Source organism: Dipteris shenzhenensis, chromosome 7 (assembly GCF_047967505.1).
Source record: "Dipteris shenzhenensis isolate YYH24624 ecotype China chromosome 7, Dip_SZ_1.0, whole genome shotgun sequence".
Lineage (NCBI taxonomy): Eukaryota > Viridiplantae > Streptophyta > Polypodiopsida > Gleicheniales > Dipteridaceae > Dipteris > Dipteris shenzhenensis.
The window spans coordinates 28,955,388-28,982,049 of record NC_141602.1 but is presented as its reverse complement, the minus strand read 5'-3'; the positions used below and the strand labels follow the sequence as shown (position 1 = coordinate 28,982,049).

The following is a 26,662-nucleotide window of genomic DNA, read 5'->3' as shown; positions in this document are numbered from 1 at the left end:
GAGAAAACAACAGATCTATTAACTGATGCCTCATAACGGGCAACCCAGATTCTATGTAAGGGGGATTTCACACCCGTCCACCCACAAATAGGCAGATGGTGTGAGCCCCAATCAAAATGCACGTTGCTCATTTAACGCCTTCACACCCGTCTGCTCGTGGAATTAAAAAAAATGACGTGTAGTCCTAATCATGCCTGGACATGCACGAATTCTTGGGCAGCCTAGTCACGGTGCCCAAGTGAGCGTCCACCTTCACGCAGCCAATCAAAACATACATCTAGGAATATGACCCATGACCACCTCTTAGTGACCCCACATTTCAACCAACCAACCCAGCTTTATTTAGTGACATACTGTAGCAGAATTTAATATATTTAGAAAATATGTCCGCCTTGTTCTGAAAACACTCTTGGACTGAGGAGTCTATTCAAGGTGGATATGAATATTGGGGGCTTCACCCGTCCGCGGACAAGTGTGAACCCCCCTAAAGTTGCGTATCCAATGACATCCCACAGAACCGATTTGTCTGACCCAAGGTTAGCTCCAAAGATAGCAGCACCCTTGGAGATGAAATCCAATCCCAGGCCCTTAGCACAATGTTAGCGAATAAGGCTCCATATATTTCGAACCCATGGGCACCCCCCAAACAGATGGGTAAGAGTCTTTGTAGATGATCTTCATATCTTGCATCTATCATCCACATGCAACCAAGGGACATGGCTGCCTATAGGAAGGTGCCCACCACCTATCCTCCATAGGAAGAAGTTGACCTTGTTGTAAGGGTTGGCTTTCCATATTCGAGATAATTTGCCCTGCCAAGTGTGTTCCACGTCCTCTCTTAACCACCTATCATTGAGCCTCTGAAACCAGTCCTCCTTGTGGGCAAGGAGCTTATCCATTAGCTTCGTAGTGAGCTTATTCAGAGGTATTCCAGGCCCCCACTCCCACTCCTTTGCCACAAACCTAGGTGAGGGATGTGGATTGGTTGGCCTATCTACCGGATAGGGATCCCAAAGGTCCTCCCAGGCATGTATCCCCTTTGCATCTATCCTCCCTGCAAGGGCTTCATTCCCAACTGCATAGAACCCCCCTCCTGGACAACTTGCTTGACACCAAAGCGACAACCTTAGGGAGAAATCTGAACCACTTGCAGGCAGCCCTTTCCATCTAAGCATGATAATACCCTCCTTTCACACAACTATTAGACTAAGACCTTAGTCCACAAGTCCAGCCTCAGGAAGTGTCTAACAGTCACATTGCAGATTGCTTCCTCAAGAAAACTTGACCTTGGCGGTTAGCAATGATTTTGATAACATCCAACATGAACTTGAGAAGACGTTAGATTTCTTTCCTCATGAAGCTTTGGGTACACTTCCCAATTCGTGTTGGATGTTATCGAAATGCTCACATACATGTGTGGTTTAAGTGGCACATGACTACCTCCCAAAGATTGAAATCAGGTAGAAGCAATGTTTTTCATTTCTTCTCCCCATTAACCCCTCTTGGCCATAGTGTATGCATCTGTCAAGAATCCCATTGAGATCAGTCAGACATGGGATTGCCTAAGTCCTTGCGTGCTGAAATTTGCCAAAAGTGCTGCATGTGCCCAGGGTAAGAGAGAGGACACTACTGAGCAGCAAGCTGAGAGAGAGAGAGAGAGCGAGAGAGAGCGCGAGCAAGCAGAGGACACTGGACAGCAGACTATGGAGGACACTGAAGCTCTCCCAGACAACAACAAGAGCATCTACAAAGTGTCTCGCAACATCAAGAGGACGGAGCACTCCCTCTACAACTCCCTCCGTTCCATCTACTATGATTCTCTCTTCGTTCACGAAATCGCAGGCCTCTGGCCTCAGCTTCCCCTCCTCGCCAATCTCAGATGTGGCCTCTGGTATTCGCCCACCTTCCATGGCTCTTGCTACTTCAAGTCCACCGATGGCCACACCGGCAACTGGTCCTTCAACCCCACCCGCCTCAACGTCCATGTCGCCCATCTTGCAGGTTGGCTCCTCTCCTTGCTTTTGATGTTTTCTGTAATACTCCTTCCATATAAATCGTCTGATTTTGCACCTTTCATAACCCGACCAGCTCGCCTTTGACTCTACCAGTCGTGAAGATAATCTTAGATGGAGCTGGGCTGGACTTCTGCAGCTCACAGAGGTGGTTGTTTCATTGTTGATGCTACGCGGCGAGGGAAGCGCTTCCCTGACAGTCTTTCCAAAACGATTCCTATTTGGGCATGCGTTTTGAACCGTGCTGTCTACGAATTTCGACAGCTTCATGATGCATGCGCATCCCCTGAAAGAGGCAGTTGCAGATCGCCCCGCAAAACTTTGGACGAACGCTCGGCTCATACAGGGACAGACTCGCAAGTAGCAAGTATCGTAGTACCTCCCCACGAAGGCTCCTTTACAGGAGAGGCTGTAACGTCGGAATTAACGTCGGAATTATGTCTTGCAAGAGACTCGTGGGATTGCTCACTTCATCTTCCATTGTGGGTTTCGGACACTGAGAAAGAATGCATCGAGACAAGGATAGATGAATGGGTGAGAATACTAAGGGCTTCTGGTGCAGACTTAGCCTCACTGGCACAAGCTTTAAAGAAGCCTTTGCGACCACTTTGGATATCTCAGAAAACTGTGGTTTGGTTGAATGAAGTTCCTGATGCTGCTTCTTGGAGTTTCACCCCTGTTATACTTGTCTCGGCTTCTCAGCCGCTCCCATCTGCCCAAAGGATGAGTGATGGAGATTTTAGTTGGAGTTACATTCCTGGGGCAGCTGATGATGAAGAGAGCTGGGCAAGGGGTCTTTCTCCAGTGTTGTTTTGGAAGCATGCCTTAAGCCTTATCAATAGCTCTGCAGATCACTGCAAGAGGATGGTAACAGACATTGTGGAGCGTGAGCGTGTATGCCGAGCTTATAAAGGACTTGAAGCAGAGCAAATAAGAGTAAAGTCTTTGAAACAAGCAGCTGCAACTGATCAACACCAGATTGCTGAGGATCTGCAAGACTTTATGTGTGCGAGTAGTTGTGGAAGCATTAGAGAGAATATTGAAATGTTAAAGCCAAAGAAATCAACAGACTTGCAATGGATCGGTGAAACTAGAATTGCAATCGGGAGTGAGTCTTGTGAGTCTCAAGGAGCCTTTTCTTACTTATTTGTTTGGAGTTCTATTCAATGATGATGGATACTGATGCTTTGACACACCTGGTGCACAACAGGCCAGTCAGGAAATGTATTTGATCTGGTTGATTGCGCCATCAATTGTGGGGTGGAGTCTAGTTCGCTACCATCTTTGGAGACATCATGTCTGTGTTTGCCTGCCAAGGTTAGTATTTCCTTTTCAATCTTTATTAGCAATGTAAGGCAATGCTGTCGCAGGATTTTGCAGGTTTCATAATACTGTGCTGTTTAATTCATACGATATTTGTAACATGATGCAATAAACTAATATAATCCTTGCTCTCAACGACCTTGGACCTTTTGGCAGCTTAAATAGTTCGACCCATTCATCTATGTTCAACCAAATGGTACATTTGAGCAAATGGATATGTGACTTGTGTTAGAAATGACCCAATAGAGGGTACACGCAGCGGAAGACTGATAGTAATGCCCAGGAGCTCACACAGTGTGCGGTGTGGGGTGTGGAATCACAAACTTCTTTACTTATGTGCATTCAATAGGTGTGCAGACTCATCAATAGACAATGAACCAACTAGATAGAGAAACCATCAAGATATATATTTCCGTCCACAACTATGGACACAATACAAAAGAGACAGATCCAGAGTCCCACCAATGATGTGGTCCTCTGATCTTACCACAAGGTCCTTCTCCTATCTACTGGCTATCTCTAGACTCGAGCCCGCGTGCTCCACCTCGAGCTTTTGTAGACTTTCCGTCCAGATCCCTTCCACCTTGCTGTCTTTGCACCAGCCTAGGTGGGCAGCACTCTGAGCTAGGTCTGCAGCTCTACAGCTCTCTTGTCTCCTTTTGGATAGAGACCCACAAGTGGCTGATCTGCTGCTCCTTCTGCTCCCTGAACTGCTGCTCCAAGTGATGAGAAGTGAGGCCTCAAGGACCTCCTTTTATAGGGCCGCAAGGGCTGGCAAAAATACCGACCAGCCAGCAGCAAACTGGCCGACCAGTCTGTGGCTGGTCCAGCCCTATAAGGGCTCACAACCCAGGGCTTTTGGCCCAAACTTCCAGGGCCTTTGGCCCTCCATTCAAGGCAAGGGCCCAGCCCTATATAAAGCCTGCCACTGCCCCCTAGCAGCCCTATTTGCTGCTCCACATCTGCGCCTGCACATCCTGCCATAACTGTGCCTCTGCCAGGCCCTTTTCCAGTTCCGTACAGAGCCGTACACCCTGTAGATGTCAGCGCCATGTGATCGCTTTTTATTCCAGGTTCCTTGTGCTGGCTACTGCTTCGCCTTTTGCTGCTGCAGATCCATCCTAGCTCCAGGTACCCTCCATCTCTTTGATTCTTGCCCACAACAGCTCTAGATGTGCTGCCCACATGACAGCCAAGATGCTGTCCATGTGGCAGCCCCATCTTATCACTCAATCCCTTTTGGCTCTTGTCCACATGGCATCCAATCAGATGCCCATGTGACAGACACTCAAACCCTAGGTTCACCCCCCCATGCTCTCCTCATATGGGGGCTTACAGATGGGGAGGTGACCTATCCAACACCCCCTCTCATCGACACATCTTGGCCCAATGCCAACACGTCGATGACGATGCTCCAGTAACTCCCTGGTCGTGGTTCTCTGGAACCTTTCGGTGTCAATATCTTTTCCTGGCTTTTCATCCAGTGGCTCCTGCTCCACTAGGTCTGGTTCCGCTTCCACACACCATCCTGGTACATAGGTCCATCTTTGGTAGCACCTCCTGGTACCACCTCCTTCAGTCACGTTCCCACCTCTGAACTCGAGCAATTCAGCCGTCACGATCTTCTAGTCGTCCCCCTCATAATAAGTGAACAACCTGGAGTCATCTAGGCACCATGCTCTGAGGGTCTGTTTCAACCCGTCCTTCCTGTGGCAAGGTCTGCAACCAATGAATATTTCCAGATAACCTGGACCATGAACTCTCGCTGAGTTCTCAAGCAGGTACTCTTCTGGCTTCAGTACTCTTTGTCCATCACCTTCTAGCAATCTGCGTCCGAGATTTGAAGAAGCACCAATACTTCCCCTTTTGCCTTCGAAGAAGGCCAATTCCTTCCAATCTCGTATCACCTGAGACAAATGAAGAGCAGAGTCTCTCCACAGCATGCTATAAAGGCTCAAATGCAAAATATCAAATACATACAAGACTGTTGTAGTGCGTGAATGTTCGCTCTGAAAGCAAACTCTCATTGAGGCACCTACCAAGCGCTTGTGTAATCCTGTACCGTCCCCTTCTGAACTCAAGCATCCATCTGACCATGAGACCCCAAGGCCTTCCATGGAATCCACCCTCGTGTCAGCGTCCACAGCCACACACCTGGAAGGTACCAAGCGCTCCATGCTGTCCTTCACCTTCACAAAGGCATCTAACTCCTCGTCGACCCACATCTCTATGTCAGACATCCTCACTGTGATTTTTGGATCAACATATCTGACCTCGGTAACACTCGGTGATGTCACCAGGAACAACTCCTTGATTTTTTTCTGATCCGCCTTTTTCTTTCTGTAGTCCTTTGCAAAATGTCCTGGTGTATCACAGTAGAAACACTTCTTCTTATGTTCCTCTTCGAAGTCCCCTCGTCGTCAGAGTCGTCTTTCTTGGACTTGCCACCGTTAGGCTTGCCCTTTCCTTTGCCAGCGGAATCCTTTGCCAGCATCGCCTTGTCGTCTTTGTCCTCGTTGTAGAGCTTCTCCCGAGCTTCCTCCTGTAGCAGTAATGGACCCAACTCCTCAAACGTCAGAGATTTGGTCCTCTGTCCTGCTGTCACAGCCGTAACAAAGCTCTTGAAACTCCAAGGCAGTCTCCTCAGTACCATCAAGGCCAAATGGCATGAGTCTGTCTTCTGACCAACTACTGCCAGCTGATCCCTCACCACCTTGACCTTCGTCAAATGGCTATGTACCGTATCTGTTGAGATTTAGCATCTCCAGGCGTGGCCAGCCGACCAGCCCCCATGCAACAAGGGGGGCCAGAGGGGGTAGGCTGGCTGACCAGCTGGTCGGCCCAGTTGGCCTGACCGACCAGGCTGGTCGGTCCAGCCAAACTGGCCGACTCCCCCCCTTGGCCTGCCCTATAAAAGGGCCTCCTTCCCTTCATTTCCTCCATCACTTTTTCCAGCAGCTCCTCAAGGCTTTTGTCTCAGCCTGCTCCTGGCCATCTTCACCGGGGCCTCCCTTCAGCTGTTCTGTTGGCTGCCCTCGCTCCCTCTGCAGATCTTCTGGTGCAGCTCCTCTAGCCTCCTCGCTCCAGGCTCCTCCTGCCTCCTCGCTCCAGGCTCCTCCTGCCTCCTCGTTGCAGGCCCCTCTAGCCTTCTTGCTTCAGGCTTCTCCTGCCTCCTCGTTGCAGGCCCCTCCAGCCTTCTTGCTCCAGGCTCCTCCTGCCTCCTCGCTGCAGGCTCATCCAGCCTCCGTGCTCCACGCTCCTTCAGCCTCCTCGTTCCAGGCTCCTCCAGCCTCCGTGCTCTCAGGCTCCAGCCTCCTTGTGCCCAGATCCTCTGCTCCAGTTCAGCCCCTTCTGCAGCTCCTGTTTCTCATCCTGTTCAGGACTCCTTGTATTACAGTTGCTGCCCTGGTTTATGGGCTAAGTTACAGCAGATCTGTTTGTGGCACATCTTGTTGTCTCTAGTATTCTCTGTGTGATTCTGTAGCTTCAGTTTGCTTACATCTTCCGCTGCCACTCTTGACATGGTATCAGAGCACTAGGTGCTCCCCATCCTCTTGGTTACTGAAGCATCCACCAACACCTGGGTGATTTCTTCTATGCATCTCTCTTGCTGGTCGGCAGCCTATGTTCCTCCTGCCTCTGTGGTCAGCCCGTTGCCTTCTCCTCCTGCCCCGAGATCGGCACCTTGGTCACTTCTCCCTATGGTTGGCTTCACTGCAGGCTCCTAGTTTTCTGGTCGGCATCTTCCTAGGCGCATGTCTTGTTGGTCGGCAGTACCTCTTGTGCACCAATTTTAGTCGGCATCCATCCTGCCCCTGAATCCAGGTACATCTGTGACCTCGACAGCTTCTCTAGCATCTCCTACTCCGAGGCACCAGTCGGCATCTTGAAAATCGGTTTTGTGAATTTATATTTTGAAAATTTGTACCTGTACCCCGGACTATCAATAGCAGCCTACTGCTTCATCAAGAGCCTCTCCCCCCCTTCCTTCATCGCGCATCGGGTCGGCTCCCATCTTCACCCGTACGACTTTATTAAGGGGTTCCTGGCATAATTTATTGGCTCTTGATTTTTGGGTTCGATAGTTCTCTGTTTGGTATTGAAACACATGGGGGACCTCAGCCACTCAAGAAATCATAAGTTCTATCTAAAAAGTACGGATTTCCACACCCAGATACAGATCCCAATCCTTCCCCACTTCTCCGAAACTCAGAAGTTTGATGGTACTAACTATGACACCTGGAAGGATAACATCGCCGCAGTTTCAGAGGGGGACAGACATCCTCTTCTCCATTTACTCTCTCGTACAGGTTCCCATCTACCGGATTCTCTTCACCGACAAACCTTCCTCATTTGCACTACACTCCGAGTCTTGGATTGTTTCTTTACATGGCCCCAACCGGAAACATACTCTCGAGGGGGACTCTCCCGTTCACCATCCTTCAACAGTCCGGCTCGTCATCGACAGTACCAGCTTCTTGCGGACTCACCCAGCTCCCTGCTTCTTCTCTGGCTACTTAACACTCGACTGGATCTCGGCTTTTCTGTCGGCACCCTCAGTACCTTCATGCAAACCCCTTCGCTTTCTCATTGGCAAGCTGCTCGACGTCTCCTCCGCCATCTTCAGGGGACCTCTACTTTCGGGCTCTTATATACTGCCGGTGGTTCCTCTCCTTCCCCGCTCACTCTCCGAGGTTGGAGTGACTCCGATTGGGCTGGCGACCCCGATTCTCGCCGCTCTACCACGGGCTATGTTTTCTCCTTTGGCTCTGCGGCTATCTCCTGGTCCAGTAAACGCCAACCCACGGTCGCCCTATCTTCCACCGAGGCTGAGTATCGGGCTATGTGTAGTGCCACCTGTGAGGCTGTGTGGCTTCGGCGCCTTCTTCTCGATTGTGGTTTTCAGCAATCCACTTCTACCACACCTTTTTGTGACAATCAAAGCTGTATTGCCCTTGCTCGCAATCCGGTCTTTCATGCTCGGACAAAACACATTGAAATTCAGTACCACTACACGCGAGAGAAGGTTCTTGACGGTACCATTGTGCTCCTCTTCAGCACCACTTCCGACAACGTCGCTGACATATTTACCAAATCTGTTTCTCCTCCCCTTCTCCAATGTCATACCAGCTCTCTGGGTCTTGTGCCACACCCTGGAGCTGAGAGGGGGTGTTGAGATTTAGCATCTCCAGGCGTGGCCAGCCGACCAGCCCCCATGCAGCAAGGGGGGCCCGAGGGGGTAGGCTGGCCGACCAGCTGGTCGGCCCAGTTGGCCTGATCGACCAGGCTGGTCGGTCCAGCCAAACTGGCCGACTCCCCCCCTTGGCCTGCCCTATAAAAGGGCCTCCTTCCCTTCATTTCCTCCATCACTTTTTCCAGCAGCTCCTCAAGGCTTTTGTCTCAGCCTGCTCCTGGCCATCTTCACCGGGGCCTCCCTTCAGCTGTTCTGTTGGCTGCCCTCGCTCCCTCTGCAGATCTTCTGGTGCAGCTCCTCTAGCCTCCTCACTCCAGGCTCCTCCTGCCTCCTCGCTCCAGGCTCCTCCTGCCTCCTTGTTGCAGGCCCCTCCAGCCTTCTTGCTTCAGGCTTCTCCTGCCTCCTCGTTGCAGGCCCCTCCAGCCTTCTTGCTCCAGGCTCCTCCTGCCTCCTCGCTGCAGGCTCATCCAGCCTCCGTGCTCCACGCTCCTTCAGCCTCCTCGTTCCAGGCTCCTCCAGCCTCCGTGCTCTCAGGCTCCAGCCTCCTTGTGCCCAGATCCTCTGCTCCAGTTCAGCCCCTTCTGCAGCTCCTGTTTCTCATCCTGTTCAGGACTCCTTGTATTACAGTTGCTGCCCTGGTTTATGGGCTAAGTTACAGCAGATCTGTTTGTGGCACATCTTGTTGTCTCTAGTATTCTCCGTGTGATTCTGTAGCTTCAGTTTGCTTACATCTTCCGCTGCCACTCTTGACAGTATCTACTTCTTCCATATCAAGATTGTAGAGTTGATGCTGAAGAAGCACAATCCGGGAGGTGTTGTCCGTCTCGTACAGATCCTTCAGGGTGACCCACGCCTCTATTGACGTCTCGGCCAGTTGGATATGCGGAAGAACGGAGTCCGCCGTAGTCCCTATGATTATTGCCAAGGCATGGGCATCTCTGTCTTCCCAAGCTTCAAGCTCCTCTCTGTCTACTGCCATGAGTATCTCCCCTTTCCTGTCCACCATGTCCTACGGCTTCGACTCCACTCCCGTGGTCAGCTTCCACAACTTCCGAGCCACTAAATGACTGTGGATCTTCACTTTCCAGATCGGGTAATTAGTCCCGTCCAGTTTCCCAGACTCTCCAAAGTTAGGGATAGTGAAAGAGAAAAAACTGGGGGAGGAGGAAGGGAAAGGAGGGGCTGAAGAGGCTGTAGAGGTCGACATCTCTGCTGTTTATACAACATAGCAAAGTCAACCAAACTTAATTTCAGTAGACCAGAATTCTGAACGCACGTGATTGAACCTGAGTCACCCTCCTTCTCGCAAGGGCACAATCCTCCAGTCGTGGAAGTCGATTCCCAAGAGCTTCTGAATCAGGGTCATCCTTCAGCAAGGTCCCTGCCTTCAGTCTCCCACACCTGTGAGCCTCCTACTTGGGCTCTGATACCATGTTAGAAATGACCCAATAGAGGGTACACGCAGCGGAAGACTGATAGTAATGCCCAGGAGCTCACACAGTGTGCGGTGTGGGGTGTGGAATCACAAACTTCTTTACTTATGTGCATTCAATAGGTGTGCAGACTCATCAATAGACAATGAACCAACCAGATAGAGAAACCATCAAGATATATATTTCCGTCCACAACTATGGACACAATACAAAAGAGACAGATCCAGAGTCCCACCAATGATGTGGTCCTCTGATCTTACCACAAGGTCCTTCTCCTATCTGCTGGCTATCTCTAGACTCGAGCCCGCGTGCTGCACCTGAGCTTCTGTAGACTTTCCGTCCAGATCCCTTCCACCTTGCTGTCTTTGCACCAGCCTAGGTGGGCAGCACTCTGAGCTAGGTCTGCAGCTCTACAGCTCTCTTGTCTCCTTCTGGATAGAGACCCACAAGTGGCTGATCTGCTGCTCCTTCTGCTCCCTGAACTGCTGCTCCAAGTGATGAGAAGTGAGGCCTCAAGGACCTCCTTTTATAGGGCCCCAAGGGCTGGCAAAAATACCGACCAGCCAGCAGCAAACTGGCCGACCAGTCTGTGGCTGGTCCAGCCCTATAAGGGCTCACAACCCAGGGCTTTTGGCCCAAACTTCCAGGGCCTTTGGCCCTCCATTCAAGGCAAGGGCCCAGCCCTATATAAAGCATGCCACTGCCCCCTAGCAGCCCTATTTGCTGCTCCACATCTGCACCTGCACATCCTGCCATAACTGCGCCTCTGCCAGGCCCTTTTCCAGTTCCGTACAGAGCTGTACACCCTGTAGATGTCAGCGCCATGTGATCGCTTTTTATTCCGGGTTCCTTGTGCTGGCTACTGCTTCGCCTTTTGCTGCTGCAGATCCATCCTAGCTCCAGGTACCCTCCATCTCTTTGATTCTTGCCCACAACAGCTCTAGATGTGCTGCCCACATGACAGCCAAGATGCTGTCCATGTGGCAGCCCCATCTTATCACTCAATCCCTTTTGGCTCTTGTCCACATGGCATCCAATCAGATGCCCATGTGACAGACACTCAAACCCTAGGTTCACCCCCCCAATGCTCTCCTCATATGGGGGCTTACAGATGGGGAGGTGACCTATCCAACAACTTGATCATGTGGGGTGCCTTTGAGCAAAGCAATGTGTTTAGGGCCGCTTTGGTGTAAACTAGAACAACAAGAAACTTTTCCAGCCACAAGGATGATGAGTTGGAGCAATCTTTAAGATAGTGACGTGTGCCCACCTAGAAACCTTGACTGTCACATGTTTGCCACCATTGTAGAGTCAATCCTTTGGCCTGCGAATGCTCTGTTCAGATCCTTGGCAATGGTGTGGGAGAGTGTAAGGTGGCCCCTCTTTCTTTGCTATGTTGCCAGAGGCAACCAAATGAGGAGTCTCTATGCCCCAACTTGGCCAAAGGTTCAGGATCCTTTCGAAAGCTTGCTGACATCTTATGCTTATATGCGACCATAGTAGTTTGAGAATCAATGAGATGATTAGACGAATAGGTTAGCTCCAAGTTATAACAAAGAATAGTCTTTCATTGGTCCACGTTTCCAAGTGGCTGTGCGGCAATGTATGGGTTCTAAACCATCTCGTCTGCTAGAGGTCTTGGAAGGATCCGATCTAGATGTAGGAGATTGTTGTAGTCTTGACCTTGTAGTGTTAGAATTATTGTTATAATTCAGCAGTGACCAATGTAATGTAATAAGTAGGTTAGGGGCACTTTTCCCTCATTTTAGAGGTTTTTTCTCCTAACCACAGTTAGTTCACTAACTACGGTTAGTGAAGGATAAGGTTTTGTCACTTAGACAAAACCTATCCCACTCTTCAGTTGTAAAACACTCTTCTATTGCAACTATTGCTTTCAGCTCTCTCTCTGACTCACATTTGGTATCAGAGCAGGACTAGCTCCCGGATCTACTTTTACGTACACAAGAGGGTACCCGTCCGTACAGCCTGACTGTACATTCCGTATAGTTCTGTACTTTTGTACGGAGTGTGTCATCAGCTGTCTCCTCAAGTCTCCGTGTGCATTCAAGTTCTATTTTGTGTATTGGGAATTTTGTCAAATTTAGGGCTTTTGTATTTGTTGCAGAGAATTGCAAAAACATGGGGGGGGGGCTCTTTCAGTTGAATCAGCTTATGCAGGTACTCTTCTTGATGAGGAGCCTGTTGAGAGTTGTGGTGCCATGAGCACATGTAGAGCAAAGGTATGAGCAAAGGGTAAGCTGCCACATGGCATGGAGGAGATATCCCACATGTGAGCAAGCAAAATGGATGTAAGTACCCTCACCTATAAAAGGGAGGTTCATTTGAAGTAATTCAATCAAGCACTTTGCACTATCTCAAGATTCTCTTTATGAGTCCAAGCTAATCTATCTTGGAACCTAATTGACTTGAGATACATGTCATGAGCACTCTCTTCATCATGTTTCCACATAGGTTCCATCCACCTTAGAGCATTCCATAGATCCTGAGGCACACATGTTTTGTCATGGTATCAGAGCATAGGTTAAGCTCTCCTAGTTTAGCTTATTAGTAGTTCACTAGGATTGCTTCCATTCCTTGATTAGTTTTAGAATGTAAGATTAGTTTTCGATCTCAAGAGTTCTTCATTTAGAGAGTTCAATTCATTGTGAGCTTGAGTGTTCCTTATTCTGTGAGAGAGAGAGAGTCCCTTGAGTATTTTCTTTGAGAGATATATTGTGTTTGTGAGAGTTTCTTGAAGTGAGAATTCTTGTGAGGTTCATTCCTTGAGTGGTCCTTTTGCTCATTGAGAGAGAAAGATATTTCTATTGTTCTTCTCCAAGAGAAAGAGAGGGAGATACTCTAAAGGCTACGACCTACAGTTATGATATGCATCTACCTAAAGCTACATAGCCAATAGAGTCAGCTCTCCCAGCTTCAAAGACTCCAGCAGATGCTCCATCAGTCAAGCAGCCGAATCTACAACAGCAAGCAAGGAAAAGGCAACTACTCTATGCAACAAACTACAACAAGTAGCTGAATCTCCAAAGGCAAGCGACACAGCCTACGACAACTAGCGCTGCAGCAGTTAGCCTTGCTCACAACGATGGACAACTGAGCGGCTCCTACAGATGGGTGTCTCGATAGCCTTAACTCCTATGGATCCCGCTGGTCTCTGCTCCACAGCAGCGCCTACCAGCAATCACTGCACCAGAGGGCAACTGCAAGCCGCTACAACAGAAAGTCCGAATTCTAGACAACAACGGCTAGCTTCCAAAGACCACAGCGGACAGCCTTCTCCTTCAATGCTCAGTCGACGGAATTAGCTCACCGACTGCTCCAAGCTCCTAAGCGCTAAGCTCCTACGGCCAGCCTCTCCAGCAGTGAATGGGCGAACTCCTCTCCACTGACTCCATCGCCAAAGGCACCCTCCTATGTTCAATGCCACCTCACAGTCAGCCTCCTCCAGTGTCACAAGGTTGTAGAGCTTCCTCAAGCAAGAGTCAGACTCGGCATAGCCCTTGGAAAAGATAGCCGCCCAAGCTCTTGGTCTCGGGTGCTCACAATGGGATGTAGCTACTCGACCTGCGCATTCTCTACGACCAGCGCGCCATCTACGACTCCCAGCGACCCTGCATAGCTACCAACCACCACGAAGCAGAATGCAACGACTTCTGATATGCCGACCTTCAGCAACCTCTCATGCTCACAGGTTCCAAGAGCAACCGCCGACAGCCGTTGCGACACCTCCTGGCTTCACCCGCCATTTACAACAATCCCCGAACTGTGCCTCTCGACGGCTACCACGAACGTCGCCTTCACCCAGAGAAGTGTGCAGATGCAAGGAGAGAAGTCTGTGCGCTGATTTCTGCTGAAGAAGACAACCATTCATCAAGTCTAAGGTTGAACCTTAGGCCACGTGGCAGTCCCTTGAGAGGACACGTGGCAGATCAAAGATGACCATGGTAAAGTTTATATAACCATGGGTTAGCTCCATGGTTAGGTCAAAAGATAACCATAGTTAAATTTTCTACCTTGGGTTAACTAAGCTGTGTTAAAAGGTTACCACAGTGCCACCTAAGCACACAGAGTCCCTTACTAAGCACAGTTTTAAATTCTGCATGTGAATCCCTGTGCCACATCATCAAGGCCCCCTCTTCTTCACAAAAACTTCGACAAGGCATAACTTGCAATCTAGGAAGAATTTGGACAAGCTCCAAAAAGGAAAAGTGATCGTCTTTTCAGGCTCCACGCGCCTGTCATGTTAGAATTATTGTATGCAATTAGACACTGCCAATATTGAAAGTATTCAATTGGTAAGACCTTTGCAACAAATGAAAAAGCAATGCATGAATGTAGAAAGCATGCCAAAAGCACAAGTGCATGAGATGACCATAGCCCGAAGCATGGCATCCACACAAAGCATCAAGACACATGGAAGAATAAAGCATCATGCATCAAGCTACGTCAAGAGAAGAAGCAAGCGCATCGTCATCAAGCCATGAGCCAAAAGGTGACATCAATGGAATGTATTGAAAAGCAAAAACCTTGCCAACCTTGCCTATGTTTTGTAATCAAACCTGACCACCTGAGAGTAGCTATGAAAGCACCCAGGGGAGGTATTGACATGTAAAAAAAGCCACACTTGACCACCTTAAGTAGCATGCATGCACTAAGGGGAGGTGATGGAATGTAACTCACATCTGACCACCTTGCAGTAGCCAAAGGATTATGGCACCAAGGGGAGGTGTTGAGAGTTGTGGTGCCATGAGCACATGTAGAGCAAAGGTATGAGCAAAGGGTAAGCTGCCACATGGCATGGAGGAGATATCCCACATGTGAGCAAGCAAAATGGATGTAAGTACCCTCACCTATAAAAGGGAGGTTCATTTGAAGTAATTCAATCAAGCACTTTGCACTATCTCAAGATTCTCTTTATGAGTCCAAGCTAATCTATCTTGGAACCTAATTGACTTGAGATACATGTCATGAGCACTCTCTTCATCATGTTTCCACATAGGTTCCATCCACCTTAGAGCATTCCATAGATCCTGAGTCACACATGTTTTGTCAGAGCCTGAGACATTTGAAGCAGCACATGATAATGTGCATTGGATGAATGCCATGCACGATGAATTGCAGTCCATTCAAAAAAATCAGACATGGGAAGTTGTCGATTTGCCACCAGGTAAACATGCCATAGGTACACGGTGGGTTTTCAAAGTTAAAAGAAAGCCAGATGGGACCATTGATCAGTACAAGGCAAGGCTGGTTGCAAAAGGATATGCTCAGAAAAAGAGCATAGACTATGAGGAGACTTTTGCTCCTACATCTAGAATGACAACCATCCTGTCAGTTATAGCCATGGCTGTAAATTTTGAATGGAATGTTCATCAGTTGGACATTAAAACAGCTTTCCTTAATGGAGACTTGTTGGAAGAGGTTTATGTCAAAAACCTCCGGGCTTTGAAATTTCAGGAAATGAACATCAAGTATGCAAGCTGAATAAAGCTTTGTATGGGCTGAAACAAGCCCCACGTGCATGGTATGCCAAAATTCATACCTTTCTGACCAACAAGGGGCTGCACAATAGTCCAACTGAGAGCACCCTCTACATCAAGAAGGATGGGGGGAATATTTTAATCATCATTCTTTATGTAGATGACTTACTGCTCACAGGGTCAAACGAGGATAATATTGCAAATTTTAAAGCGGAATTGCAGACCACTTTTGACATGTCAGATTTGGGGCTGCTACACTTTTATTTGGGGATCCAGTTCACTCAAGAGAAAAGTGGCATCGTTATGTCTCAATCCAAGTATGTGCAGAAACTCTTGGATAGATTCAACATGCAGGATTGTAAGCCAATAGCTACTCCCATGGAGCCGGGGCTGAAGCTTACAATGCATGATGCAGGTGAATCAATTGATGTCAACAGTCAGGCTGTTGGATGCCTCATTTATCTCTGCAATATACGACCTGATATTCAGTTTGCAGTTTCTCAAGTGAGGAGATATATGCACAGCCCAAAGACTATGCATTGGCACGCTGTAAAACGCATCTTCCGTTACTTGCAAGGTACAAAGTCTTTTGGCTTGATATTTCCAGGGGGGGGTGACTTGCAGATGCATGCCTAGAGTGACTCAGATTGGGTTGGAGACTATGACACTAGGCAGTCCACAAGTGGCAATTGTTTCTTTTTGGGCAAAGCTTGTATTTCTTGGTTAAGCAAGAAACAGTATACAGTGGCTACCTCCTCATGTGAAGCTGAGTACAGGGTAGCTTTCACAGCGACAGTTGAATGTGTTTGGCTGCGTCGTTTATTTGCTGATCTTCATCTTTCATTGGAGGGTCCTTCTCCAATTCTCACTGATAGTTAGAGTGCTATTGCAGTGGCAAAGAATCCTGTGTTTGATGCTCGCACGAAGCACATTGAGGTTCACTATCACTACGTCAGAGAGAAGTTGCATGCAGGAGAGATCAGTATGATCTATGTGTCAACACATGACAATGTTGCAGACATTTTCACCAAAGCACTTCCACGTGAAAAGTTTGAGGCATTTCGCAGTGCCTTGAACTTATCTCCTTTTGGTGATTGATCATTTCCTTGTACATGACATTGGCACTGCAGAGGGGTGTTAGAATTATTATTATAATTCAGCAGTGACTAACGTAATGTAAAAAGTTAGGGACACTTTCCCCTCATTTTAGAGGTTTTTCCCCCTAACCACAGTTAGTTCACTAACTACGGTTAGTGAAGGATAAGGTTTTGTCTCTTAGACAAAACCTATCCCACTTTTCAGTTGTAACACACTCTTCTATTGCAACTATTGCTTTCAGCTCTCACTCTCCAACTCACATGTAGAAGGTAGATGAGAACTTTGTTGTTGGCTCCGATGCTTTCAACTCAAACCATTAAAAATCAAGGTCGTGTTTGTTGATGACCTAAGCAAACAACTGAGTGACTTAAGTCAAATGACAATCTAAGTAAAGGCTTGTTTAATGTGGTCACATGCGGTTTGATTATGATGGAAAATCTTACCCCTGTTTGGCCTTGCTTTATGTTAATGAATGTGTACGCTCCAACTATCTTTTTAGCTCAAATGAGCTTCTTCCACTATGTGATGTCTCTCAAGGGTTTTCTTTGTATGCGCTCAAAAGCTCTCAAAAATCAACACTTTGATTCAATCAATCGAAAATTTATATAGATACAACTTGGAATCAAAATTTAGAACAACAAGACCTTCTCAAATAAAGTAATTGTATGCAACATGGGGTGTAACAAGGATTATTCCATGGCAGGATGTTCTTGTCTTATACTTGTATTTTAGTGATACATGATTGTAATACAATGGCATCTACAATGGACCTTCTAAAACACCTATCACATAGAACAGTTATGTATAGAAATACAATAGCATCTCTACAAATTTTATGCAAACAAAAATGCAAGTGGAGGACAACCCGCCTACATGGGATCACAAGCACCGGACCCTGCTATGCTACATTCAGTTCCCGAGTCCTCAGATTGAAAGCTTGTTCTATCTATTGCTATTCGTTTGTGATCCACAGAAAGCATTGTACCTGTGCGGTGACGTGTGGGTTACTCTCCTTGGGGCAGCTTCCCAGCTCTACCTGGTCCCCTCCTGTATGTGCTCTCAGTCCTAGTAACTTTCAAGTGCGTGTGAGTGCACTCTCAACGAGAAGCAAAGGAACATCGAATACCAAAGGCATTGGAGCTTTATTATGAAAGGGCGTACAAGATTGGCAATCGGAGCCGACTGAAGAACAACTACTCCCATAAACTCTCTCTTGCTTGAAAGAGCTTGAACTCCATTTCAAGCGTGAGGTTACATGAGTAGTAGTCATAACGAGTGGATGATTTTGTTCAATCATGAATACTTCTGGGATCCACTAGCATTCAGTCATGGGGCCTCCGATTGATTTACCTTGGAGAGTTGAGCGCCTCTTTTATTGGCCAAGGATGCAAAGGGATGTTTACAGCCATGTTCGGAGCTGTCAGATCTGCCAAAAAGTAAAGGTTCCCTTCAAGAAGGCGGCTGGTTTGCTCAAGCCGTTGCCTATTCTCGAAGGTCCATAGCTATGGATTTCGTGGGGTCACTTCTAGCATCACGTAATACACAATGCTTAACTATTGTCAATCGTAATAAGTTTTGCATGCTTATACCTTGCAAACAGACAGCCAACGTAGAGGATGTAGCGAATCTGCTTATTCAGTATTGGTATCCCATTGGCAGGTCACCTCGAACCATTACATCAGATAGGGACACCAAGTTTACCTCTCATTTTAGAGAGCTTTGTTTGACAATTTTGTTACCAAGTTGCAGTTGTCCAACACATTTCACCCGTAGATAGATGGATAGATAGAGATCTATAACCAGTTGGCGTTTGACATTCTCAAGGCGTATTGTCATGATGCACAGTCCAAGTGGGAACAATATCTTCATTGGTGCAGACCATTCTCAATGATAGTCATTCATCAAGTATCGGACGACGCATTATAAAGATGCAGCAGTTCTCATCTCTTCTCAATAGGATGATTTCTTTATCTCTTGAAGTGAACAAGACAATAGAGACCATGGCAGAGGTCACAGAGTTAGTCAAGGATTGGTTAGCCAAGGCATAGGAAGCATACATACGCTAGGCAAATAAGTCCCATAGAGTTGCCATATTCAAAAAAGGTGAATGGGTCTACTTATGCATTATCGGAGTAGAGATTGAAGCGGGTGGGCAAGTGATGTCCCAAGCATTCTTTCAAGAGTTTTGGATGGCCCTATCATTAAGAAGATCAACGATGTGTCCATGAAGTTGTAGCTACTAGACAGGTCGACCATGCATAATGTCTTTCATGTCTCGTGATTAAAGCCATACATTGGACCAACGCTCAGTGATGTCTCAGTTGAGCCACAACCAAGGTGATTGACTACGCGGAAGTCATCGAGCTAGAGTAGATTCTTCTCCACAAGTGGAAGCATGGGTTAGGACCACGCATCCTAGAGTTCCACACAAAGTTTTGAGATCAAGGAACCCACGAGAAAGTTTTGGTAGACAAAGGTTTCTTCTAGGAATTTCCATAGATTTTGGTGGATTACTTGGAATCTCACATGCACCCTTGCACTAGGGTGAATTGTCACACAATGGACTCGACATCAAGTGCACATTGTACATTAGTAGATCCCTTTAGTATGCTTTTTGTCGTATGCCGTGGACCCATTGTGAGCGCCTTGGAGGATTCAGGCACGAGTTACATACATCAGTCTCCAAGCCCTAGTACCCACTGGAGAACTAGTTAGGTCAGTTAGAAGTGAGTCCCAAAAGGTTCGTTTCAATTAGGGTTAGGTTAGGTCAAAAGGCCAGCCAAAGGGCTGCCTTTTGAGGGCCTTCCAACAGCCCAACTAACGGCCAGCTGGGTTGCCCAAAGTCAACCATCAAGGCTGACCTGGTCGGGTTGGTTGACCTGCCCAGACAGGTCGGTTGACCTGACCACTTGGTCAGTCAACCTTGGCTGGCCAGTCGGTCAAACCTGGTGCCAGTCAGCCTGTTTGAAGGCCTATTCAAGGGGCCTTTGCTGCCCCTTGTTCCCAGCCTTCCTCTAGCCTCTGCTCCTGCCCCTTTGCTACACCAATCCAGCTCTAGAGGCAGCCGTCCAGCAGCCCCTACAGAGCGCGATTGAAGGAAATACGTGCATGGAGCATACAGCAGGGTTTGGGACAGCATCCAAGGTCAAGGTTTGGCTGTCTTTTTCAGCCGTTTATTTCAGTTTACAATTGAGCCACTTTATCTCTCAGTTTTGACTAGTTATCTCTCAGTTCTCAGCCATCTCTCTCAGCTCTCTCAGTCTATGGTCCTCAAATTCATCTCTCACTCATGCACTGAGCCTGCATGCCTGTGGACAGCATTAGCCTCATCACTAGCCTTAGAGAGAGGTCTACATTGATGGTATGGACAGCATTGAGGTCTTGGTTATTGTTTGGAGATGCCTCTCAGGTTTTGGGTCCGTTCTAGTGTTCACAGGTGTCTTCTCAGAGTTCTGTTCCATGCTTTCTCGACGAGTGTCTTTCATTGTATTTCAGCTCTCCAAGATTCAACGAAATTCTCTCCTGTATTGGGGGAGTGGGCCTTCAGTGGGTATAGGGACCCAATGGGTTGTCGACTCGCTTTCTCTTAACCCTTATCTCTCTCTCTTTCTCTCTCCGCTCTTTGTGGTGGATAAGTAAAGACGATTCGCTAGAGGTTTAAAGAAGGCCTTGCTGCAATTACACGATCATTAACCGTTGCATGTTACATCTTTGATCGGATTAGGGATCTTCCATCATCAAATTCTGCCTTCATCCCTGTTCTTAGTGATCTGGCTGACGAATAGAAGATTCTTGCAAAGATAAGGACCATAGAGAACATTTGTAAGTATCCTCTCTTCACCTGGATGCGTCATGAGAGGAATACTCTCGATTTCCTTCTACCGAGCACTCCTGCTGTTTGCAACAATTATCGATAAATCCAGACGTGTAAGTTGAAGTAGCTCGCGTTGCTGGAGATGTGTCTTGAAGCACCATTGGCAGTATACCTGCCATCACTGCCCTCAGTTACTACGTGAGCTGAGTAATGCTCTGTGAATAGAAAGAGCTCCTCTTTTGCAACATTTGCTGACTCTTTTGGTTTCGGTTCCTCTTTTTCTTGTCTCTGCTGTCTTCATACTTGTTTACTTTAGAATTATCGTCATCCTTGGGCTTGTCTTTTCAGGCCTAACCTTTCTGCCTTTTCCTTTTGCAAGGAAGGCTTTGTCACCACCATCTTTGTCATATTGCTTCTCTCAGGCTTCTTCTTGGAGTAGGAGAGGACCAAGCTCCTCAACGTCATCGGAGTTCATCAGATTGTCGCTGTCGTGATGAATCCTTTGAAGCTTTTGGGAAGAGAGCCAAGTATAAGCATGGCCAACTGGCTTGTGTCCATCTTGTTGCAATTTGCAGCCAACTGGTTCCTCACAAACCTTTACCTTAGTGAGATGGTAATGGATTTAATTCCCTTCATTCACCCCCATGATGAATAGTTGATTCTGGAGGGAAAGGATGCGTGATGTGTTGTTGGTCTCATACTAATCCTTCAAGATCTTCCAAGCTTCCACCGCCGTATATCTGCAAGTTGGATGTGAGGTATAACCGAATCTGTAGTTGTGTCCAATCTTGCACTGCCACCGGATTTGCTAATGTTATGACTCTTGTTACTAGATTGTCGAGTCCATGGGCTTCACTTGTGTTCCTTTGGTGGATTCTCAAAACCTACAAGCCCTTTTTGGCCAGCCAGCCATACAACCATACAACTAGGAGCATATTTGAAGGAGGTACTGGGGTCTTCTAGTACTTGTTTGCACAGCACTGTTGCATGCACGAGATACCACGCAACTACCGTTGTTTTAACGGGTTGCGAGCCTATCTTTTCCCCGACTCTCTCTCTCTCTCTTTTCTCTCTCACTTCTATTGCATGCTCATTCCGATACAAATCTGTTTGGCCTGATACCACGCTTCATGCTAACTAAACTTCACAACCTGGCTCTCATATACGTGTCTAGTGATGGGATCATAGCATTTATATCCCTTTATCTTAGCCGGGTATCACAAAAACACGCATTTTACATCCCTTGGCTCCAACTTCTTTCTTATTTCATTTGGCACATGCACATAACAAACGCAACCAAACACCTTCAAATAAGCCAAGGTTGGCTTGTACCCATAAAGCCTTTGAACCCATGTATGGCATCCGTGGGTGTCCTATTCATGATATACACGGCTGTATGCACTGCTTCAGCCCAAAAAATCAATGCCATATTGGGACTTGCACTAGGCTGGGTTCAAAACTAGGTGTTTTTTTAGGGGTGTCCTAGGGGTGGATGCTTGTGTGTAATCAAACTTTGTTTGCGTTTAGCAGCTAGGCGGTGCCGTTGGAGGGAGTCTTTGGTCACTACAATTGTGGCATGTGGAGAAGAGGAAGCCTCAAGGCGCCTCATTGGGGTCCCGTAAAGCATACAATACGATTGGTTCTGTGTCATTGGAGGCTTCCTTGGGTGGGCCTCGGATACAAGGTGTTGATGCCTATGGGAACCTCGTCAAGGAAGAGCTGCCACTCTTCCTTCCATCGCTCGATAACATGCACGACATCAGGATCAATGATACCGAGGTGAGAAAACTTGTATTTGAGGCACTTGTAGGCTGCTTGTGGCTTGGTCCATTTGGCAATGGGGCTCCAGAAGATTTCCAAAAGATACAGCCACAGTGATGTGGCCTCTGTGATGGCGATGGCAACGAGGAGTTGCTTGACACAATGGAGGAGGCGAGTGAAGTAAATGGGGAGGGTCTGTGCAGTGTGCTTGGGCAGAGCCATGATGTGCTCCATGATAACTTGACTCTCAGCCTAGTAGCATTCCTTGTTCCCGCTTGATTTTGGCTTTGACTCCCAAATCAAATTTGCTGTTCGTATAAACTAACCTCGGGCAGAAGGTAATCCAAGGGAATAGCCCGAGCCGGTGGCTGGTACATATGTGTGGGCAACAGGGTCTCTATGTCCACCGCCAAAATTTTGTAGCAATTGTCAAACTTTCTCGCCCTGTGTTGGTGCGGAGATGGGGGCTAGGGAGGGGAATAGCAGCAGGTAGAATATCAAGTGGGTGCAGGAAGGGGCTCGGCCCATGTGAATTTGTGTGGCTGGCTTGGGTCGCCGTTCGCTTCTAACCTGCCCCGGTGGGAACCGTCTTCGAATTCGGAGAAGTTTTCACTGTAGTGGTTGTACGTGCTACATTTTCTTCATTTCTCTCCAAATGGCTAGTGCCCATGGATTATGTAGTATTGACTGTGGAAAGACTTTCTTTCTTGTTGCATCTCTTTTCCAATGACGTAATGGGCCAGACAAACTAGACCCACAATTGCAGGCTTTTCTTGTACAAGATAGCTTGTCTATGAAATGTTCGTGCGTTGTAGAATCTGCTTACATGAAATACAAGAGCTGACATCTAAAAATGCATCCATAGGAGGAAATTGTCAGAATGGTGCCTCTTAGCTCAAGTTTCGAATAATTTCCTGTTTCTTGCATTTATACATGATATCTACTGTCAGCGTTTCTAAATTAGCTTGGAAAAATTGTCTTCCCTGCAGAATTCAAAGCATGATCGCTTCTTATTGCAGAATAACCTCTCCGTAGCAGTTGCATTTGCAAGAGAGAGGCTCAAACAAGGGCGCAAGCTACTTATTTTCTGTCAGGATGGTATGTATAATGTTTGAAATGTTTGATGGGTGGAGGTTAGTCCGTTTTGGCGCAGTGGGTTGGAGAAATACTTGTTTTAGCCTTGAAAAAATGCATTCATTAAAAAAAAAGTTAAGAAGAGCTATTCCCGAAAGTAAAGTGAAACACTTGGAATGGCTCAAACAAGGGTGCAAGCACCTTATTTTCTGTCAGGATAGGATGTATAATGTTTGATGTGTGGAGGTTAGGCAGTTTTTGGGTGCAGTGGGTTGAAGAAATACTTGTTCTAGCCTTGAAAAAATGCATTTACAAAAAAGAGTTAATAAGAGATATTCCTGAAAGTAAATTGGGAAGCAGTCGGAATGCATGTCTAGTTCTTGTCATTTCTGGAATGCTTTGTCTTTTCTGGAACATGGTCTTGGCAATACTTCTGTCAACTGGTGATATGCATGCACTTCGTGGATATGTGAGAAAGTGATGTTATGGAAACTGTATAAGTTTGAATCAATGTCTCTGACAGGAGAAGACCTCAGTGTCTGTGTGTGCTTGGCAATCCTTCTCGCTACCTTTGATGGAAGAGGTAAGTTATCCTTGGTTATCAAGCTGTCTCCAATGTTTCTACAATTCCATATTGTTTTCATACAGAATGCAGAAGTGGGTGAGCTTGAATTCTGTTTGGCACTGGCGATGGGCTGGCTGGACAATTAATGCCTTGTGTTTGATTTTTCATCAGGGATCTTTGACAATGGGTGCAACTTTGCAAAGGCTGCTGTGTCAAAGTGGGACGTCCGTCAGCGTCTTGTCTATCTTTGTAATTTTGTACCAAACGCGAGGCCTTCTCGAGGAAATTTAAGACAAGTGTACAATTTTCTAAGCAGAGAGTTTCAGCTTTCGAGTACAATAGACACATAGTGGGCATTAGCATAGCATACCTGCCTTTTTATTCTCTCCCAATAAAAGCAGTGTAGTGATCTCCTGCTACTACATTGTGTGCTTCTATAACGATGGGGTCGATCTCATCCCTGTCGCGCACATCTCTGATTGGGTGATCTTCAAAGGCCAGTTTCTTTGTCTTAGGTCCTATACTCGTAATCTTTTGATATCAACCTTTTGGTCATCTACTGAAAGTTTTTGTTGCGTTGAATTACCTTAAAGTAGATCTGACTAACTTGCTTCCTTCCTGTTTTTCCCTTTCTTTTTCTTTTTCATTTTTTGCTTAGTTTGAATCTTACTAAGCATTTGGCTTGCTTACTCTGGAAACAAAGCTGCCAGATGAGAATGGGAGTGTTGCTTTGCTTGCTAAGTGAATGCTATTTTATATTTCATTTGTTTCATGCCCTATAAAGATATTGTTATATGCAGGATGACATAGTCCTCATATCATCTTGAGTAAAGGGATTGTAGAGACATTTTGAGGCCTGAGAGGCGTTTCACAGAGAGAGAGAGAGTTGACAGTACATTGGGAAGACCAACGTTATGATCTTCAACACCTCACGCACAGCGTTCCACCGACATAGCTTCACTTACTGGGGTGAGCCAGTGGAGATAGTGCAGCTTACATGTACTTGGGAGTAGTCTCACAGGATCACTTTTATGGTGACACATGTAGCTAGGGCACGATTCACACGAAGATAGGGAGCCTTTAGAGGCAATGCTTTTAGCTGCATTGCCAGGATTTACTGACAAAGGATTGGTTTTTCGGCATCCTACTGAGGCCGACGTGTAGGATCAAATGAAAGAGAGAGAGAGTGCAGGTAGCAAAGAGTCGCACGAGTCTTAGCCGTCAAAACTAGGATAATGAAAAATAGGAGTACAAGGTACTTGTACCTAGAACTAGGACTAAGTGTCCTAGATGTCACATAGGACTAAGTATCCTATGTGGCCTAAAAGGCACTAACACTACAAGTGCCTACATTTATGCCTACAAGGCACATACCATGGCGTATGCATCACTAGAACCACCAAAAGATGGCCTACAAACCCCCCTCCATGGGATGGGCTGAAGTACTATGTTATTTTTTGGTCATGGTGGCACATGTTTATCCAAAAGGATATAGCCACCTATGAATGTACAAGGGATGCCAGATCATGTAACAAAGGGAACCAAGTGTAAAGCCTGTCGGAAGACTTTGAACTTGGGACGAGGAAGTGCCTTTGTAAACATATATGCTATGTTGTTCTCTATGGGAAGATAGGACAACTCTATGTCTCTTGCTGACAACCGCTCCCGAACGTAATGATAGTGAACGTCAATATGCTAGGTATGCGTATGAAACACTGGGTTAAGCACAATGGCCAAAGCACGCTGGCTGTCAGTATAGACAATAGTGGAGGATGTCTGGCAAATACCAAGATCTGTAAGTAATTGTCGAAGCCAAACACTCTATTGTAGTGGTTAAAGCTGCCCTGTACTCAGCCTCACAGCTAGACGTGGTAACTGTTGGTTGCTTCTTGATGAGCCAAGAGATACATGAATTGCCAAGCAAAAAATAATTGCCAGTATGTGACACTCTGGTGTCGGAACATCTTGCCCAATCACTATCCGTGTAAGCATGCATGGTAAGTGAACCCTGATCACCATAGAAGAGGGCTAAATCGTGAGTGCCTCTGAGATATCTGAAGACTCTCTTCACTGCCTGTCAATGCTATGAACTGGGCATGTGCATGAATCTGCTGAGCTGAGATACTGCATATTGCAAGTCAAGTCTGGTGTGACATAAATAAATAAGGCATCCAACAGCCTGCTGATAAAGAGTGATATCACATGGTGGGCTTCCATCATGAGTTGAGAATTTGAAGCCAGGGTCCACTGGAGTAGAGATTGGCTTGCAATCCTCAAACTGAAAACGATCAAGGAGCTGCCCGATATACTTGGATTGAGACATCATGATACCCCCCTCAACACGAGCAAACTGAATGCCCAAATAATAATGGAGCCGTCCCATGCCTGACATGTCAAAAATTTGATGCAAAGCAGCCTTGAAAGTTGCAATTTGCTGAGTATCTGGGCCCGTGATGAGCATATCATCCAAGCACTAAAAAATCAGATCCACTCCCACGGACATAAAGAGTGGGTTGTGTGAGACTATTCTGAAAACCAAGGGATAGTAAGTGTGCATGAATTTTAGCATACCATGCCCTGGGTGCCTGCTTCAAACTATAAAGGGATTTTCTAAGCCGGCATACCTTATTTTCAGAATTAACAACCTCAAAGCCAGGAGGTTGTGTGACATAGACTTCTTCCTGCAGATCCCGTTGAAGAAAGCAGTCTTGTTGTCAAGTTGGTGCACTTGCCAATGATGATGGGCTGCAATGGCAATGACACATCTAATGGTAGTAATCCTAGATGTGGGAGCAAATGTCTCCTCAAAGTAAATGCCTTGTTGTTGGGCATACCCTTTTGCAACAAGACGGGCTTTGTATCGATCTATGCTGCCATCATATTTCCTTTT

The 26,662-nt window shown here is 46.9% G+C and overlaps 1 protein-coding gene across 2 annotated transcripts; it reads left to right on the top strand.

The window, feature by feature from the left end:
* The first annotated feature begins 1,452 nt into the window (after nucleotides 1–1,452).
* On the top strand, nucleotides 1,453–24,311 carry LOC147900194 (initiator tRNA phosphoribosyl transferase family protein). Of its 2 annotated transcripts, none has more exons than XM_087377526.1 (6): nucleotides 1,453–2,001; nucleotides 2,152–3,129; nucleotides 3,223–3,329; nucleotides 23,123–23,231; nucleotides 23,731–23,790; nucleotides 23,944–24,311. In XM_087377526.1, the coding sequence occupies exons 1-6, from the start codon at nucleotides 1,704–1,706 to the stop codon at nucleotides 24,120–24,122; spliced, it is 1,731 nt and encodes a 576-aa protein (XP_087233652.1). In that variant the 5' UTR covers nucleotides 1,453–1,703; the 3' UTR covers nucleotides 24,123–24,311. The 2 variants fall into 2 exon arrangements, with proteins under 2 accessions (XP_087233652.1, XP_087233653.1); XM_087377527.1 differs by having other exon boundaries at nucleotides 1,868–2,001; nucleotides 2,089–3,129.
* The last annotated feature ends 2,351 nt before the right edge of the window (nucleotides 24,312–26,662 follow it).

Bases quoted from the DNA above. Each gene is read 5' to 3' on its own strand.
- LOC147900194 (XM_087377526.1), top strand. From the start codon at position 1,704: ATGGAGGACACTGAAGCTCTCCCAGACAACAACAAGAGCATCTACAAA. The intron at 23,232-23,730 runs GTATGTATAATG...TGTCTCTGACAG, and splicing joins ACTTATTTTCTGTCAGGATG to GAGAAGACCTCAGTGTCTGT. The intron at 23,791-23,943 runs GTAAGTTATCCT...ATTTTTCATCAG, and splicing joins CGCTACCTTTGATGGAAGAG to GGATCTTTGACAATGGGTGC.